Source organism: Polistes dominula, unplaced genomic scaffold (genome assembly GCF_049000335.1).
Source record: "Polistes dominula isolate Pdom_NZ unplaced genomic scaffold, Pdom_raw_medaka contig_28, whole genome shotgun sequence".
Classification (NCBI taxonomy): domain Eukaryota; kingdom Metazoa; phylum Arthropoda; class Insecta; order Hymenoptera; family Vespidae; genus Polistes; species Polistes dominula.
The window spans coordinates 4,882,782-4,898,871 of record NW_028300879.1 but is presented as its reverse complement, the minus strand read 5'-3'; the positions used below and the strand labels follow the sequence as shown (position 1 = coordinate 4,898,871).

The following is a 16,090-nucleotide window of genomic DNA, read 5'->3' as shown; positions in this document are numbered from 1 at the left end:
AATCATTAGTGTTAGATCAATAGAAATATTTAAAAAAAATGTATTCATAATATATTACAAATATATTGTAATTAAAAATTATAGAAATAAATTCTAATTTTTTTTTTTACAATTTTATTACTATAATGATATTTTTTAAATATATTTGTATATCAAAGAATAATGATAAAACTATGAAAAATTATGAAATTTTATGCAACGATATTATATAGTCCAATATATGTAATGCTATATTATAATTAATTAAATTAATATGTTTTATATTACGTCAGAGAAATAAGGAAATGAAAATGCCGGTAAATCGGGAAGTTATTCATTGCAAAAAAAAATCATTTTAAATTACTAATACGCCATTGTACGTCATAGAACTTTTCTAACATCGATTCTACTCGTGTAGAAATAACTTTCTCTTTTCACGTCTTGTATTTCATCGGAATTATCTCTTTTAAGTAATTATAAATGAAATTTTAATCAATATGTCAGATTCAAACAAATAAAATATTAATATGCAAGGTTCTGATTTCGAATTTTTAAAATACGAACAAATTCAAATGAGAGAGAATTAAATTTTATGAAATGTATTTCGTCATACGAATAATTATCCTCTTCATTAGTCATTATTATAATATTAAAAATCGATTAACTCTTTAAGATATTTATTGAGGAAATGTTTTTAAATTTTTTTTAATTATTTAAATCTTCGAACAAGTTGTTATATATTTTTGAATAAATTTTGTTTCAACATTTTGAATATTTCATTACTGCATAAGATTATTTAAAAAGAAAAATAATATTTCAGTTTGTGTTATATATATATATAAAATTTTTTAAAATAAATAAAATTAGCTCAATATTTAAATATATTATTAAATAATATAATAAAAAGAGACGCGTAGACAATATGGCGTCCGCAGTTTGGAAAAATTGTAAATCTTACGATGACTGCATTCTTTTATATATGAATAAATGAAAAAAAAAATTTTATATATATATATATATATATCAACTTGTTTATCTAATTTAAATACATAAAAGATCGATGTTTTTATTGTTTGATTTATTTAAAAATTATAAGAAGCGATTTCTCTTGACGTAATCCAAATGCGATAAAGTATGTCAATGTCCTAATACATTCTGAATATAAATAACTTCATCGAAGTTTTCAAACACGTTTTTATAAGGTAAACATACAATTAATCTATATACTTACATGTGTTAAATTAAAATGTAAATTATTGAATTTACTTTGAATAAACTTCAAAGATATCGACGCGATTAAAACGTTCGGCTCTTCCTCTGTTTCTTTTTCTTACGCAAACTTTTCTGTTTACTTATTTTATTTGTAAATAAAATTATATTTTTTTTTCTTCAACAATTTCTCAATGTTATAAAATCAATCAATCAATGTTATAGAAACAAAAAAAAAGATTAGCAATTGTACGTTTAATAAAAATTGTAACAATTGTAGGCATTGTATCTAAATGATGGATGATAAAATGTTGTTAAATTTTTGTAAACGAATTTGTTATGATTTGAATCATTTTCTGTTTGCTTTTTCTTAATATTGTCCGTTACATCATACTTATATTGGATTGCATCCCTCTTAAGAGAGAAAGAGAAAGAGAAGGTCATTAACGCCGTGATTACCCCTCCCTAATGGACGATCAGGTATATAAAAGCTGACTGAACATGCTGGACATCATTTGATTTTCAACTTCTACTGACGAACAAGTAAGCATAAACGAAGAAGTATTCTATTAATCATTTTCTATCTTAGAGTGTTATAGTAAAGAAAAATTAAGCATTTCGTTATTCTCCTATACTAGGATTGATTTGTCTCTTTCAATATTATTCTCATCGAAGAAGAAAATACGCGGTGAAGAAAATGGCGAAATACTGCATCCTTTTGGCATTGTTGGTGACAGTGGCTTATGGTTTAGATTACTATCCTAACAAGTATGATAATTTTGATGTGGATAGAGTTATTCGAAACAATCGCATCCTTAACAGTTACATTCGATGTCTACTCGACGAAGGTTATTGCACCCCGGAGGCTCGTGAAATAAAAGGTAAGTATTAATTAGAAATATATTATACGTGAATAATTATTTAACATGTTTTTTTCCAAACAAAGTTCACTGTAGTTATTGATATTATTGTTGAAAATGTAACTAATGTTATTTAATTATTTTTCTTTTTCTTTTACACAGATATGCTAGCTGACGTTCTTCAAACGACTTGCAGTAAATGCACCCCGAAACAAAGAATGAATGTAAAAAAGATTGTGAATCACATTACGACAAGGAAACCGAAAGAATGGGCTAGGTTATCCGCTAAATATGATCCAGAAGGTCAATACCAGAAACATATTGATAAATGGATGAACATGAATTAAAGCGGCAAGAAGATTTAGTAAATAGCGGTGATGTATAACTCATAAGAAATAATAGTGTAATCCTCTAGAGATAATATAATATATAACGTTAATTATATATAAATATGAAAGACTGAAGTCAACGATTGTTAAATGTACCTTTTATATACATATACACGCGGATGTTTTGAACATTTTTAAGCTGTAACAATAAAAACTTTTATATTTAAAATAAAGAAAAAATAAAAGTTGCCTTGATTAACAAAAAAAAATAAAATAAATTGTTTCTATATTAAAATAAAAACATTTCCATCTCATCTACAAATATGCGTTACTTCAAATATTTAAAAAAAATCTTTGTGTATAACTATCAATCAACACGCGTGTATTGAATTAAAGTTTTTATTTTTTTAAATAAAAAATCAAGAAAATTAATACGGAATCGATTAATACGAAATAATAGACGTAATTATAGTCATTTTTTGAAAGTGTCACACGAGCAAACGAATAAAAACGGAAATAAATTCGTTTCTTTTTTTAAACTGTATGATACGTAATTGACTTATTTTCTCTTTTGTCGTACATATGAATACTTTATATATTAAACTTAGTTATTATATTTGTTATGAAATACAAAATTATTTTTTTTGTAAATCCAGGAAAAATAGTTAAAAATGTTATTTGTGAAAAGAAGATTAGACTTCTTTTTATTCCACGCGTCTCTTTTTAACTAAAGATCCCAACTGTAAAATAAAACAAAATGTTTCAATAATTCGATTGATAAATTCTTTACTTTCAATTATTCTTCTATTATTACATTTCTTAACTTACTAGATCAGAAATTGCTGGTAAGTTATTAGTCTGGTCTGTAACATTATTCTCTTGTTCACGATTTTCTTTAGGTGGCACAGCTTTCTTCATATTTCGATGTTGAGGGAATGTTGGCATAAGTTTTGGATCGCAGGCTGTCGAATTAATAAATAAATATTAAATTATTATTCTAACTATACTCGATACAAGTACAATAATTGTATTTTAAATTATTATATAAGTATAAATAAATTATACTAACGTAACGGCGCTTCTTTGAAGTAACTACTCTGTAAACATTCCTCTGCGGTGGCTCGTTTCTTTGGATCGTACATGAATAAGAAGTTTAATAATCTTAAACCAGCTGCACTTAACCAAGGGAATCTTTGTTTTAAATTATTATACGGTTGTTGTTTGAGAGTAAAATTTTGTAAAACTGGTAAAGAATTAAACTCTGGCCAAATAGCTTCACTGGGTGTACCCAATAAATCGACTATTAATTCCAGTTGTTGAATTTCTGTACGTCCAGGTAAAAGAGGTCTATGACCCAACAGTTCTCCTAATATAACAGAATATATGAACAATAAATTAACGTATTCAATATACATTAAATAATAAAAAACAGTATTATATTTTTATTTACCTAATATACATCCAGCAGCCCACATATCCACGGAAGTTGTTTGTGTCTTTGCTTGTAATAATAATTCTGGTGCTCTATACCACAAAGTTACTACTCTGGGAGTCATTGGTTTTAAAGGTAATCCAAACCATCTAGCAAGTCCGAAATCAGCTATTTTAACGCATCCCTTATCAGTCATAAGAAGGTTTGAAACTTTCAAGTCTCTATGCACGATGAAGTTATGATGCAAATATCTTAGGCCCTTCAACACTTGCAAGACAATACATTTGACTTGACTTTCGGAAAATGGAGCCTGCATGTTGTCCAATAAACTAGCCAAATCTTGTTCGCAATATTCCATCGCTAAGAATATACTTTCTAAACTTCTTCCAACTACGACTTCTCTCAAATGAACAATATTATCATGACGACAGGATAAAAGTACAGAAATTTCTCTCAGACCGCTTACTGGCAATCCATCCTTTTCATGTTCCATTCTGACTTTTTTAAGAGCAACAACTTTATCATTTTTGGTATCTCTAGCTCGATAAACGATTCCATAAGTACCCTCGCCAATGCGGTTCAATTTTTCAAACTCCGATACAAATCGACTTTTGCCAAGCTGATATAAAGTGAAATGATAAAATTATTATTAATATACTATGTAAAACAAAATGTAAATTTATACAATAACAAAAATAATTACAATATCTTGATCAGGTATTTCCATAGGTTTTCCAGTTAAGAATGAAGTTAATACACCCTTTCTTGTAATGGGTGCGGATGGATCTGGTCCTGCTTCCGATATTGTTTTTTTGTCAGTGTCATTGTTTTCCACAGATTTCTTCTCTATAGCCTCGTCTAAAATGTAATGGTAATTTATTGAAATTATTTCTTTGTTCTTTAAATATATATATATATATCAATGATAATAATATTAAACGAATATTATTCGTATATTATATAGACACTGAATACATCAATGATGCAATAAATAAACATTTTATTATACCTTCAAAGCCTGAAAAAAAGGATGTCTCAAAATTCATAATTCCTTGATATTTATACTTCTCACTCTCTGTAAACGCTTGTTCGGAACTTAACCTCTTGTACCGGTATTTTTAGTACACAACGTTACAGTATTTGGACATACCTTTTGTCATATTTGCTGCTGTATATATGGGTTATTAAGTTTTTTTATTTATATTTTTCCTTTATTCAAGCATTTACACTTCAATTAACTAAATTACTCAATTAAATTGATGGTTTAACTTTTACCGACAAATTCGTACCAATGGAAACCAATTCAACGCGTATCGCAGTGACTCCAGAGACTTTAGTTCGTTTAATCGACACAGGGGCGCAAAATTATCGTACGCGGCAGAAAATTATCGTACGCCCCGGGAAAATTTGAAATCCGAAAAAAATCCAACAATTTCTCGGACAAAATTTTCCAAATGTGGAAAAAGTGTCCAAGTTCCAACTTTTTCAAAGTTGATGACCTTTTTTTTTTTTTAGTCATTTCATAGTCATCAAAATTTGTTGACTAAAAAAAAAAAGGTCATCAAGTTTTCGAAATTCCAAATGGATCGTACACCACGAATTTTGGATCGTACAGGACCTCAAATTATCGTACGCGTACGATAATTATCGTACGAATGGGATCGCTGGACTTTCCTGCCAACGTTATAAATATAAATATAAATCTAAAAATTAGTTTAATTTTCAAAAATACATTAAATAATTTAATTAGTTAAATAAAAATTATTAATTAAGCATTAAGACCCTATAGAAAATAATGCACGTAAATGTAATAACTCTAGAATAATATGTTTCATTCATAACCTTAAAAATATTCTCTATATACTGGAACTAGGAAGATGCACTAGGGATTTATTTTGATTAATAACTTTTTGATATTTAAAGTTGGTAATAATTTGGCGGCAGTATACATTCTTTTGTGCTTCACGTGTAATAAGGCAGTATGTTTTTACAGTAAATTTGTTTATCCATTTTGTCATTTAAAATTTAATTTTCATTTAATTTTCATTTTTATAATAAACATGGCAACAGTTATTGTGGAACAAAATAATATTTTACAACACCGGGACGTAGATAATAATGACGAGTTAGTTATTAATGATAATAATAAAGAGAATTTAATGAATGAAATTATAAAAACATCTTGTGATAATATTAAACATAATAATCAATCCAAAAATGATAGTTTGGAAAAAGTTATTAAAGAAATGAATTCTGAAATTATAGCTGACTGTGATAATGTAGATAATAATGTTAAAAATATCTTAGATTCAGATAATACAAATGATAAAGCTATTTTATTGGAAAGTAATGAACAAATTCAGGTAGTTAAATCATCGTCGAAGAAATATTCAGCTGTTATAGACAGTGATTCAGAAGACAGTGATATTGGTATTTCTTCATCACGAAGGATTAAAAATGTTATTGATGATGATGACACAGAATCTGTTATTTCTAATGTTAGTTCAGAAAAGAATGTTATTAAAAAGAAGAAAAATAAGACATTAGTAATTGATGATGATGATGATGATGAGAATGAGAATGATTCTATTAGTGCATCTCAAAATTCAGTAGAAAAAGAAGAAAGTGTAAGTTTACTTTCTATATTATTGATACATTAATTATATATAAGTAATGGTTATCATATAATAAATTTGTTATAATTATACAGTCCAACAAGGTAATAAAAAGATTTGAGACACTGGTTGATAGTGAGTCAGATGAAGATGAAATTCAACCATCAACATTTGTCGAAAGTGATGACAGATTTACAGAATTAAAAGAAGCAAATAAAAGTGTGACCAAGTCAACGAGTAAGAAGGAAAGAAATAGAAGAGTAAGTGGAGTATAGTATTTATTAAAGGAAAACACCATTTAGAAAATGAATTCTTCTATGTATTGATTTTTCTGGTTTATTGACAGCACATGGATGTAAATTTAAGTCCCACTCTTAATCCCTTGCACTACAATGTCTGTGCAGAGCTGTATAACAAATTATATGATACTATAATTAATTATTATATTAATTATTATTTCAGGGTTCAATCAGAGCTTCTAAAAATGAAGCAATGAAACAAATTCATAGTGAAACACAACGATTAATTAGAGAAACTGAAATATCTTTACCATATCATAGACCAAAACCACGAACATTGCAGGAATTTTTAAATAGAAAAAAAGTATCAGTAACTCTTCCCAATGCACCTACGACTGCTACTAAACTCAAAATGTCTCCTGCTATTGTAAGGTAATATCTTCATACTTCATATTGAATATTGTTAAAATAATCTAAAACATTTTAAAATTATTTATCTCAATCAATTGTTTCTTTTCTTTTTTTTTTTATATAGCAAAGTACTCGAAGATAAAGAAAAAGAAGCAGAAGAATTTTACAAATCTTCTGACTCGGAAGAAGAAATAGAAAAAGTAGAAAATCCTATTTCTGAACCTACGATCAAAGATGCTAGTACATCTTTAGTTGAGAATGGAATGACACTTTCAAATGATGTTGATTGTATTTTAAATGAAAATGTTGAAAAGGTAATGACCAATGGTATGGAGAGTTCTCCCATTGACAAAGATATTTCACATTGCGAATCTACTGTAAACAATATTTCCGAAGAATCATTTATTAATAATAATGAGGTAAAAGATACAGCAGATTTAAGTAATAAAATAGAAACAACTGATCTTGATTTATTAAACAATGTTATTCATGATCATAATGAAAATAGTGAAACAATTGTACAAGAAATAATAGATAAGTTAATGAATCTAGTGGAATGTGAAATAAAAAAACACGAAGAAGATATATCAGAAGAAAATATAGTATTGGAAAAGACAAATGAAATTTGTTTAGAGGAAAAAGAAAATGAATTATTGGAAACAAGTGATACAAATATTTCATTGTACGAAGATAACAATGATAAACTGCATGATCAAGTTAGCGATAATAATGGAGATATAGAAACGTCTGTGTTAGAAAATCCAATAGAAAAAACAGCTGAATATGTACAAGGTTTACCATTACCAGATTTTGTCGTGGAAGAAGAAAAAGTACTAGAAAACAATTACTATTAGATATAAAGAAAAATGTAGAGCCACGTTTAAAAGGTTCACCAGGTATGATAATTGATTTATCGCGGAATGTGAAACCAAACAAGAAAGGTGTGGAAAGTTTAATTAACAGATTCTTTGTCAAACATACCTCGAGCGATAAAAATGTAGAAGAAACAACGGAAATAAATGTTCTTCACATAGAAAATACTACTGATGGATTAAAAGCAGTTAAACGTTCGCTTTTATATAAAAAGCCAATTATTGAAAAGGAAGATCCAGAATTATCTAAGCCTGGAGCTAAATTGAAACGTCTGAAGGAAGATTTGAAACTTAAAATGGCTATGAAACGTAACGAAGAATGGAAACAAAAGGAACAAGAGGAAAAAGATAATAATGAATTGGAAGAGGATGATGTAGATATGGATGATGAGATTGAGGAAAAGGTATTGGATGAATCTAGCACAAGTGGAGAAAGTGAACCAGAAGAGAACGATATACCAATGGTAGATAAAGTATACAAGCCTTCGTGTGCATTTGTGGACGATGAAGCTATGGAAAGTGAAATTGAAGATGATGATAATGAAGTGGACGAGAAGAAAGAAGAAAATGAAGAAAAAGAAGAGGAAGAGGAAGAAGAAGAAGAGGAAGAGGAAGAGGAGGAAGAGGAAGAAGAGGAGGAGAACAACGATGATAATGAAGATGCAAATGATGAAAGTATCGACATTAAAAAGAAATGGAAACCCAAGAGAATAATAAAAGCTTTTGAAGATGATTCTAATTTGTCGTCGTCAAAAACTTCAATGGATGAAACTGAGATTAATGAAACGAAGAAAACAACTTTTAGAAGAAATAAAACTGACGAGGATATGTTTGAAACGATTGATGACAATTGTCAAAGTCAATGGAACAGCGACGAAGATAGTTATGCTGCAATGTTTTCAAAAAACAATCAACAATCAGATTTAACGCAAATATGTAAGACGCCATTGATTAAAACAAATGTACTTGATTTTGTGTCTCCAATTACGCAATTAACAATATTACATGCAAATTCTAATTCTTCTAAAACGAATTCAGTTAAGAAAGAGTTTGTATTTGGTAATGATATCGAATCGTTCTCTCAAACGCCATTCGATACATCTAAAAATCGTTTTAGTATGGACAAACGATTAGGACCACAAAAAAAACTTTTCGATGATTATAATGAAGTAGCTAACGACGATGATCTCATGCAATTATGTTCAGGAGCATTTCCATCTTTGCCGATGATCAAATCAAATCAAATATCACCGGAGAAATCATCTTCATTGACAATGAATGAATTCAACAAAGATATGTCAGTTATAAAAAAATCAGATAAAAGTGCATTGTTTGAGAATGAAAATTCTCAAGACATAACGCTCTTTTTGGAAGAAAATTCTGTTTCACCTAACGATAAAGATAATGATAATTCACCTAATAATAAAGATAATGAAAAAGAAGAAAATTTGAGAAACTTCGAACCTACGTGGACTAAATTATCGGTCGTATTATCGTCTGACAGCGAAGATGATTCTAATCACAAAGATAAAATTAAAGTTACGAAAAAACATCCTAAAAAATTAGAATTATCCGATGACGACGACGATGACGAAAAGGAAGATGATGACAATGTACAATCGGATGAGGAAAAAGATAACGACGATTACGTTGATTACGATTCCGAAGAAAATGAAGTTGTTCTACCGAAAAAGAGCAAAAATAAAATCGCTGCTGACTTTTTCGAAGAAGAAGCCGAGTTGAGCGAAAGTGATTGGGATTCCGCAGACGAGGATGAACAAGATTTGGATAAATTGGAAATAGAGGAAGGAGATGAGGATGATATCGATGAAAGTAAAGTGCATAATCAATTGGAAAAAATTCATATGAAACAAATGTTAGATCAGGATCAAAGGGAGGTCAGAATGTTACAAGAAATATTATTCGAGGATGGTGATTTGTATACCGAGGGTAGCGGACGAGAAAGAAAATTCAAATGGAAAAATATAGGTACTAATATTATGAATAGAAATATTGTTTCTTTTTTTTTTTTTTTGAAATATATTTTTGAAAAATTTATTTCAATAATTTTGTATCACACTGTTCATTTAGATAAACTTGGGGATAATAACGATGCTTCTAATGTCGATGACACGGATGCTGCATTTGATGCTCAAGAAAATGAAAATGAATTAGAATGGTGTAAACTTCGTCATGAAAGAGATAAATTTATTGAAGAAAAAAAGGTAAGAAAAATAATAACAGAAATATTCTATTCTATTATAAAAATTAATTAAAACTCTATGTGCATAATTGAATTGAATTTGTAGAAAGCAGTAGACGAAGAAATCGAAGAGGATTTGGAAAAAAGTGAAATATTTAATTTTGGCGTGAAATTATTGAAAAAGAAAAATGAATCTAAACAATCGGAGAAAGAAGATACTTTAGAAAATAATATGCCTATGATAGAACCGATAATGCCACGTAATTTAACCGATTTATTGAATTCACCTGCATTGGGAGGAAGAAGAAACGTAATTAAAGTGAGTAATTATTCTAACGTATAATATTAATAATAATAATAATAATATATTGTTTATTTTATCAATAAATATTTATTAGTAACATGTTCAAGATCAGCAAAGTAGTTCTAAAATCTCTAATTAAATATTAGCAATGTGATAAAAAATTTTAATTACTTCATTTGTTTTTTATACACTTTCGTTTGATTGTTATATAATAAATTGTAGTATTATTCTGTTAGCAATATGTTTTATATTTCAAGTTATTAGTTATTTGGTCACGAATCTAATTAATATATGCGTATAAATATTATTATAAAAATATATGTGTATATAAAAATATTTACAAATGTAATTATTATAATGATCGTTTTCAGACAATTATGAAAAAACGTTCGTTGTTATCACGAGGAGAAGAGGAATTGGATCGTCTAGCTAAAAGAGTAAAACTGAACGATACGATCAATTTGGCGCCAATGAATACTACGAACTTTGTGTTCGCGCATGTAACTCCGTCCACAAAGACAACCGATGACGAAGAAAACGAAAATATCCGCGAAAAAAATGAAAACGAGTCGACGTCGAATGAGAAAACGTTCCAACGTAGAAAGAGGAAGGCGTTGGCGTCGGACTCGGCGTCGGGTAGTACAACGACGCCTAAAAGAACAATGAAGCAACAAGAAGGGATGGATAAGAAAAGAAAGAAAATATTTTAATATAAATACTATAATATATGTAAGGATTATAATAGTTGTATAATAATTTCTTTTTTATATGTTATATATATATATATATTTCGATGCTAGAGGCATGTTCGAAATATTGTAAATATCGTTATTTTATTACTATAATTATTATTATTATTATTATAAACGATCTACATGCATAATACATTGAAATATAATACTATTTTTTATATATCCTGTATACATATATATAAATGTGTTATGAATTCTATGTATATGCACATTGGTGGTGTCATATGATTGACATTGGCTAAATTTTTTTTTTTTTTGAACGGTAAAACAAAGGAAACACCGTTGGTTGGATTGGAACAAAAAAAGAAAATAGAAAGAGAGAAAGAGAGTGAGCGTACTCATAGTAACGAGAGCCGTAGTACATTTGTTCGATAGCAACTCTCATTCCGGTTCATCCGATATCGTAGTCGTCGTATGAGGATAGTGCCTGCTGTAGGTATCTCTCACGTAACGAATATGAGTTAGTGAGTGCGTGAGTGAGTGCGTGCGAGCACCGTTGTTCACTCTCGCGCTTTATACACCGGTATTGGAAAATAATCCGAACAATACGGCATGTGGAGCGTATGTTTAATGTAACTCTATCCAATAATGCACGTCCTGGCCTAGGGCAACCGAGTGCCCCTCGTGCACGCTCGGCAAACACGACACGAAAGGTAGGGCCTGAGGTGGACACACAACCACGCGTCCTATTGGTGACCTGACTCATCAAGAACACATTCCATTTACTATATACTTACATTTTAATCGCATGACTTCGTCGTCCTGGATAGATGGATGGATATACGTGTGTTTTTCTTCCCCTCTCTTCCTCTTCAAATATTTCTAACGGTTTCCTTTTAAATCCCCGAAACTACTATGAGAAATGGTTGGTCTTCTTTTCCGTTACGTTGTTAAAAACCCGATCGTCGTTTCAGAACGACGCTTTAAACTTGCTCGCGTGTTTTATAAATGAATAAAACTAGTAGTCTAGTAGACAATGATCATGATGGTGATGCTGCTGCTAATGATGTTCAGTTTTATTCTCGGTCAGAATAACAGATTGAAGTATACCACAAAGTAATAGACGACTGAGTTGGTTCCATCTCATTTAGGTTACCCCTGGCTTTAAGCTAAAAGACGAAGAAAAGAGAGAGAGAGGAGAGAAGAAGAGGAGGGAGGGTTGAAAGAGAGGAATAAGGTAAAGAGAAAGAGAGAGAGAGAGAGAGAGATGTACGATAGGAAAAGACTGGAAGAGCGTTGAGGACTGCGGTGGTGGAAACGGGGAATGAGGGTGGTTTGTTGCGTAAGCCGATTAGAGCATCACGGCAGTCACTCCTAGTCCGTGCAGGGAAGAGGAGAAGGAGGAAGAGGGTGGTGGTAGTTGGGTGGTGGTGTATGCCCAGATCACGTTGATGCTCTCCGCGAAAGGTGGATTGGGAGGTTGAGTAGCGTGCAAGCCGAACAGTCAGGCAGAGACACATTAAAATCGCATAAAATATGTACACGCATCCCTCACCCTCGCCCATCACCCTTCTCCTTTCCCACCCACCCCCTAACCTCCATCCTATGTCCTGTAGCATAGTACCATGTTTTCGAACTGGTGCTTGCTTGCTTGCTTGCTAGCTTGCTTCTACGAAAGCACTCGCTTACATCTGCTCGTACGCGAAGCGAAAAAGCTTACTACTACTCTGGACCCATTTTCTTTCCTTTACCCTCCTTCTAACCCCTTTATCCATTCTTTTTTATCATCATCTTTTTTTTTCTTTTCTTTTTTTCTTTCTTTTACTTTTCAAGACGAGCATCAACTCAATCCAACCACTCTTCTTCTTCTTTAAATATAGAAAATTACGTTTATTCGTTTTAGATGTACTATTATAGTAAAGTTTCTTTTATTTCATAATTTTACGAAACAATTTTTATGCATTGATACTATTTATTTATTATATAAGTATTATGCGTGGGTGTTGTATTTTATTGTTAGTCAAATATTTCTAGTCAAATTATTGTTAGGAATAAACGAAAAATTTATTTTTAATTCTACGTGTGACCAACTTGAGTAATGGAATGTTAAATGAGAAACCGATGAATCGTATTAATCGATTAATTTAACAAGATAATTATACCTTCGTTATTATGTGTCATTATCAATGTTATATCGATGTGACACGTATCGATAAGTAAATGATATCATTTGATCATTTTCTAATGAGACCATCGGTAAATCGTTTGTATCTTTCGTTGTTGGTCAAAATACGAATACGAAACAACCAAAGATAATATAGAAATAAAAAAAGTAAAAAAGGGGTGGAATAAAAAAGGTGAATAAACGAGGTAACAAACAAATATTAAAAAATAAAAAGAAAAAAAATGAACAGAAGAAATCCTTGTTTTTTTTTTAAATATTTTCCTCCCCACGTTATACTACATATATAGTATAGTATATATATGTATATATTGTTTGGTTTTATATACGCACGCGAACATTCTGCGGAGATTAGCCTCAACGAAGCAACGGGTGAGCAGCAACACGTAGGAAAACGTTTTACGTAGTATCAAATAATTATTGAAAATCCGTATCGATTGACCTCCATCCTCGCAGCCCAATACGCACAATTTTACTTACATATACATACACATACATATAAATCACACATCTGATATATTAGTTGAAATAATATTTGCGGATAATAATGGACCCTACACTACGGTATCCACCTGTTTTCGTTCGTACACCGGAATGATTACGCGAGATAAGCTATATAACACCGATGCCGAATTAAATCCGTATAGCGAATTTAATGTCTGAACGTTTTGATTCCCTACTACTACTACTACTACTACTACCTTTATCTACATCTGTATTTTGTAATTTTTATTTGTATTTTTTTTTTAAACAATCTATCTATCTATCTCACATTATTTTTTTTCTTCATAATCTTTCAATTATTAAATAAAATATTCTTGATACTCACTGATGGTGTTGGTAGTGGTAGTAGTCGTGATGGTAGAGTAAGAGGTATGGGGGTAAAGGGATGAAAAAAAATTATATATATATATTTTTTATTTTTATATATATTATTATTAGATATTTTTATATATTATTTATATATAAAAATATATAAATTTATATATATTTTGTCCTATTATATTATAATAGGGTGAAATAAAAGTTTGTACATTTATTTTTATTATTAAACTTTACTTCGAAACTGAATTTATTTATTTTTTTTTTTTTTTATAAAATTTACTTTAGCAAATAATTAAAAAAAAAATTGTGCACGAACTTTTGGTTCACCCTAATCTTTTTTTTTTTTACCACCGAAACCTAACCAAGTTCATGTGTTTTCCACTGATAATAATTGGCCCAATGATTGCGGCATTGATTGGTCGAAAATGTCGAGTTATTCTACCAAGGTGGAGAAGAAGAGTACACATCGATGATGAGTGGGTGGGGGTAGGGGGTTAATAGCAACGTCTTGAGTGCATCTCAACAGGCTCTCGTCCAATTACAGAGCGTGATTGTTCGACCTTCGTAGATCCCACAAGGGGGTGCGGATTAACTAACGGAATCGGCTGATCTTCTTGCATGTATGGGGTACACCACACTCCTACACATACGTACAAAACATCATACAACACACACATACGTGCAAATATTTAACAGACGTATGTTAGTTGACATATATATATAAGTGACATTAACGTACGCCCATTATAAGCTTAAGAATTATTTATAAAGATTAATCTACCGTAGTCATGATGATTATTATTATATATAATTAAGAAGATCAAAAGATTAGGCAAGTAAGAAACGCCATCGCCATGTTGTCACAACGATCGAACGAATTTGACGAATTTTCAAAAAAATAACGAACGATTAATACCCCCCATCCCTCCCATCCTCCCCTAACCCATGTAATAAATTGACCATAAAATGGGTACAAGTATTTGATTGTTTGGAAAGTAATTTTGTTATTTTTTGTTTATTTTTCCTAGTATTTTAATTAAAAATTCGAATTTTAATTATTATAATAATTAAAAGTAAACTTATTATTTATTATTTTCCTAATTATTTATTTTCTATATTATTTATTATTTCTAATTATATTAATTATTTTCTTAAATAAAATATCATTGGTTTTATTTGATTCTTATCTTTTTTTTTTTTTAATTGGATAACTCAAACGTGGTATATTTATTCGAATCAAAATTATCTGAAAACATTTTATTAATAAAATATTCTTTCCCTAAACTGCAACTAATTTTGTTCTTCCTTGTATTGCATTATTATCTTTATAGTAATATTAAAAGAAAAATGCTCGTTTAGTTTTGTCATTTGTGATGATCTATATGGAATTGGATAGAAACACAACGATATTTTGAAATTACTTTTGAAAATATCTTTTGCTAAAATGTAAAAAAATGATTGTAAGATTTAAAGGTAAGCTCAGTGATATCGGTAAACGCGATTTAAACAAAATTACTTTTCAAATAACCTAATATAATTCGAGTATTGTGGGTGCCTATCCACGAAGGAGAAAGAGGAAAGAAAAATAATAATCGATCGAGCGAAATATGTAGGTACGAGGACTATAAAGATGGTAGGATGTAACTTTAATAGTATGAAAAAAGAAAAAAAAAAGAAAAAAAGAATATGAAAGAAGAGTAGCGACAGCGTGAGAGAACAATGACGTGGAACGTTACGTTATATGGGGGGAGAGTTGGGTATACAATTAAAGGTATGCAATGCAACCGTATAATTGTACCTTATCTTACTCCTCACGCACGATCCCTCTCCTCTTTCTCTCTTTCTCTTTTTATTTTTCTTTTCTTTTATTTTCTTATTTCACGCGGGGGGGTTTCTTTATTCTATTTTTAAAATTAAAATTGCTACGTTATAATCATG

General features: G+C 29.9%; 3 protein-coding genes across 7 annotated transcripts; 2 read left to right on the top strand and 1 right to left on the bottom strand.

The window, feature by feature from the left end:
- Window positions 1-178: 178 nt before the first annotated feature.
- Window positions 179-3,113, top strand: LOC107066937 (ejaculatory bulb-specific protein 3). 4 transcript variants are annotated; one of them, XM_089174821.1, is made up of 4 exons: window positions 180-1,181; window positions 1,609-1,731; window positions 1,827-2,069; window positions 2,211-3,113. In XM_089174821.1, exons 3-4 carry the CDS (start codon window positions 1,886-1,888, stop codon window positions 2,393-2,395), a joined length of 369 nt encoding a protein of 122 aa, XP_089030947.1. In that variant the 5' UTR covers window positions 180-1,181; window positions 1,609-1,731; window positions 1,827-1,885; the 3' UTR covers window positions 2,396-3,113. The 4 variants fall into 4 exon arrangements, with proteins under 4 accessions (XP_089030944.1, XP_015177490.1, XP_089030947.1 ...); XM_089174818.1 differs by having other exon boundaries at window positions 179-1,181; window positions 1,609-2,069; XM_015322005.2 differs by having other exon boundaries at window positions 180-1,731.
- Cdc10 (cyclin-dependent kinase 10) lies at window positions 2,899-5,119 on the bottom strand. Of its 2 annotated transcripts, none has more exons than XM_015322003.2 (6): window positions 4,960-5,119; window positions 4,513-4,667; window positions 3,828-4,428; window positions 3,447-3,743; window positions 3,206-3,339; window positions 2,899-3,117 (listed from the first exon to the last, which is right to left on the bottom strand). In XM_015322003.2, the coding sequence occupies exons 1-6, from the start codon at window positions 4,967-4,969 to the stop codon at window positions 3,082-3,084; spliced, it is 1,233 nt and encodes a 410-aa protein (XP_015177489.1). In that variant the 5' UTR covers window positions 4,970-5,119; the 3' UTR covers window positions 2,899-3,081. The 2 variants fall into 2 exon arrangements, with proteins under 2 accessions (XP_015177489.1, XP_015177488.1); XM_015322002.2 differs by having other exon boundaries at window positions 4,819-5,106.
- Window positions 5,120-5,251: 132 nt separating this feature from the next.
- LOC107066934 (uncharacterized) lies at window positions 5,252-14,217 on the top strand. The gene is given in 8 exon segments (XM_015322001.2): window positions 5,252-6,436; window positions 6,520-6,684; window positions 6,887-7,095; window positions 7,199-7,902; window positions 7,905-9,935; window positions 10,038-10,171; window positions 10,256-10,468; window positions 10,825-14,217. Coding segments are annotated over 8 exon segments (4,362 nt in total). The 5' UTR covers window positions 5,252-5,869; the 3' UTR covers window positions 11,164-14,217.
- The last annotated feature ends 1,873 nt before the right edge of the window (window positions 14,218-16,090 follow it).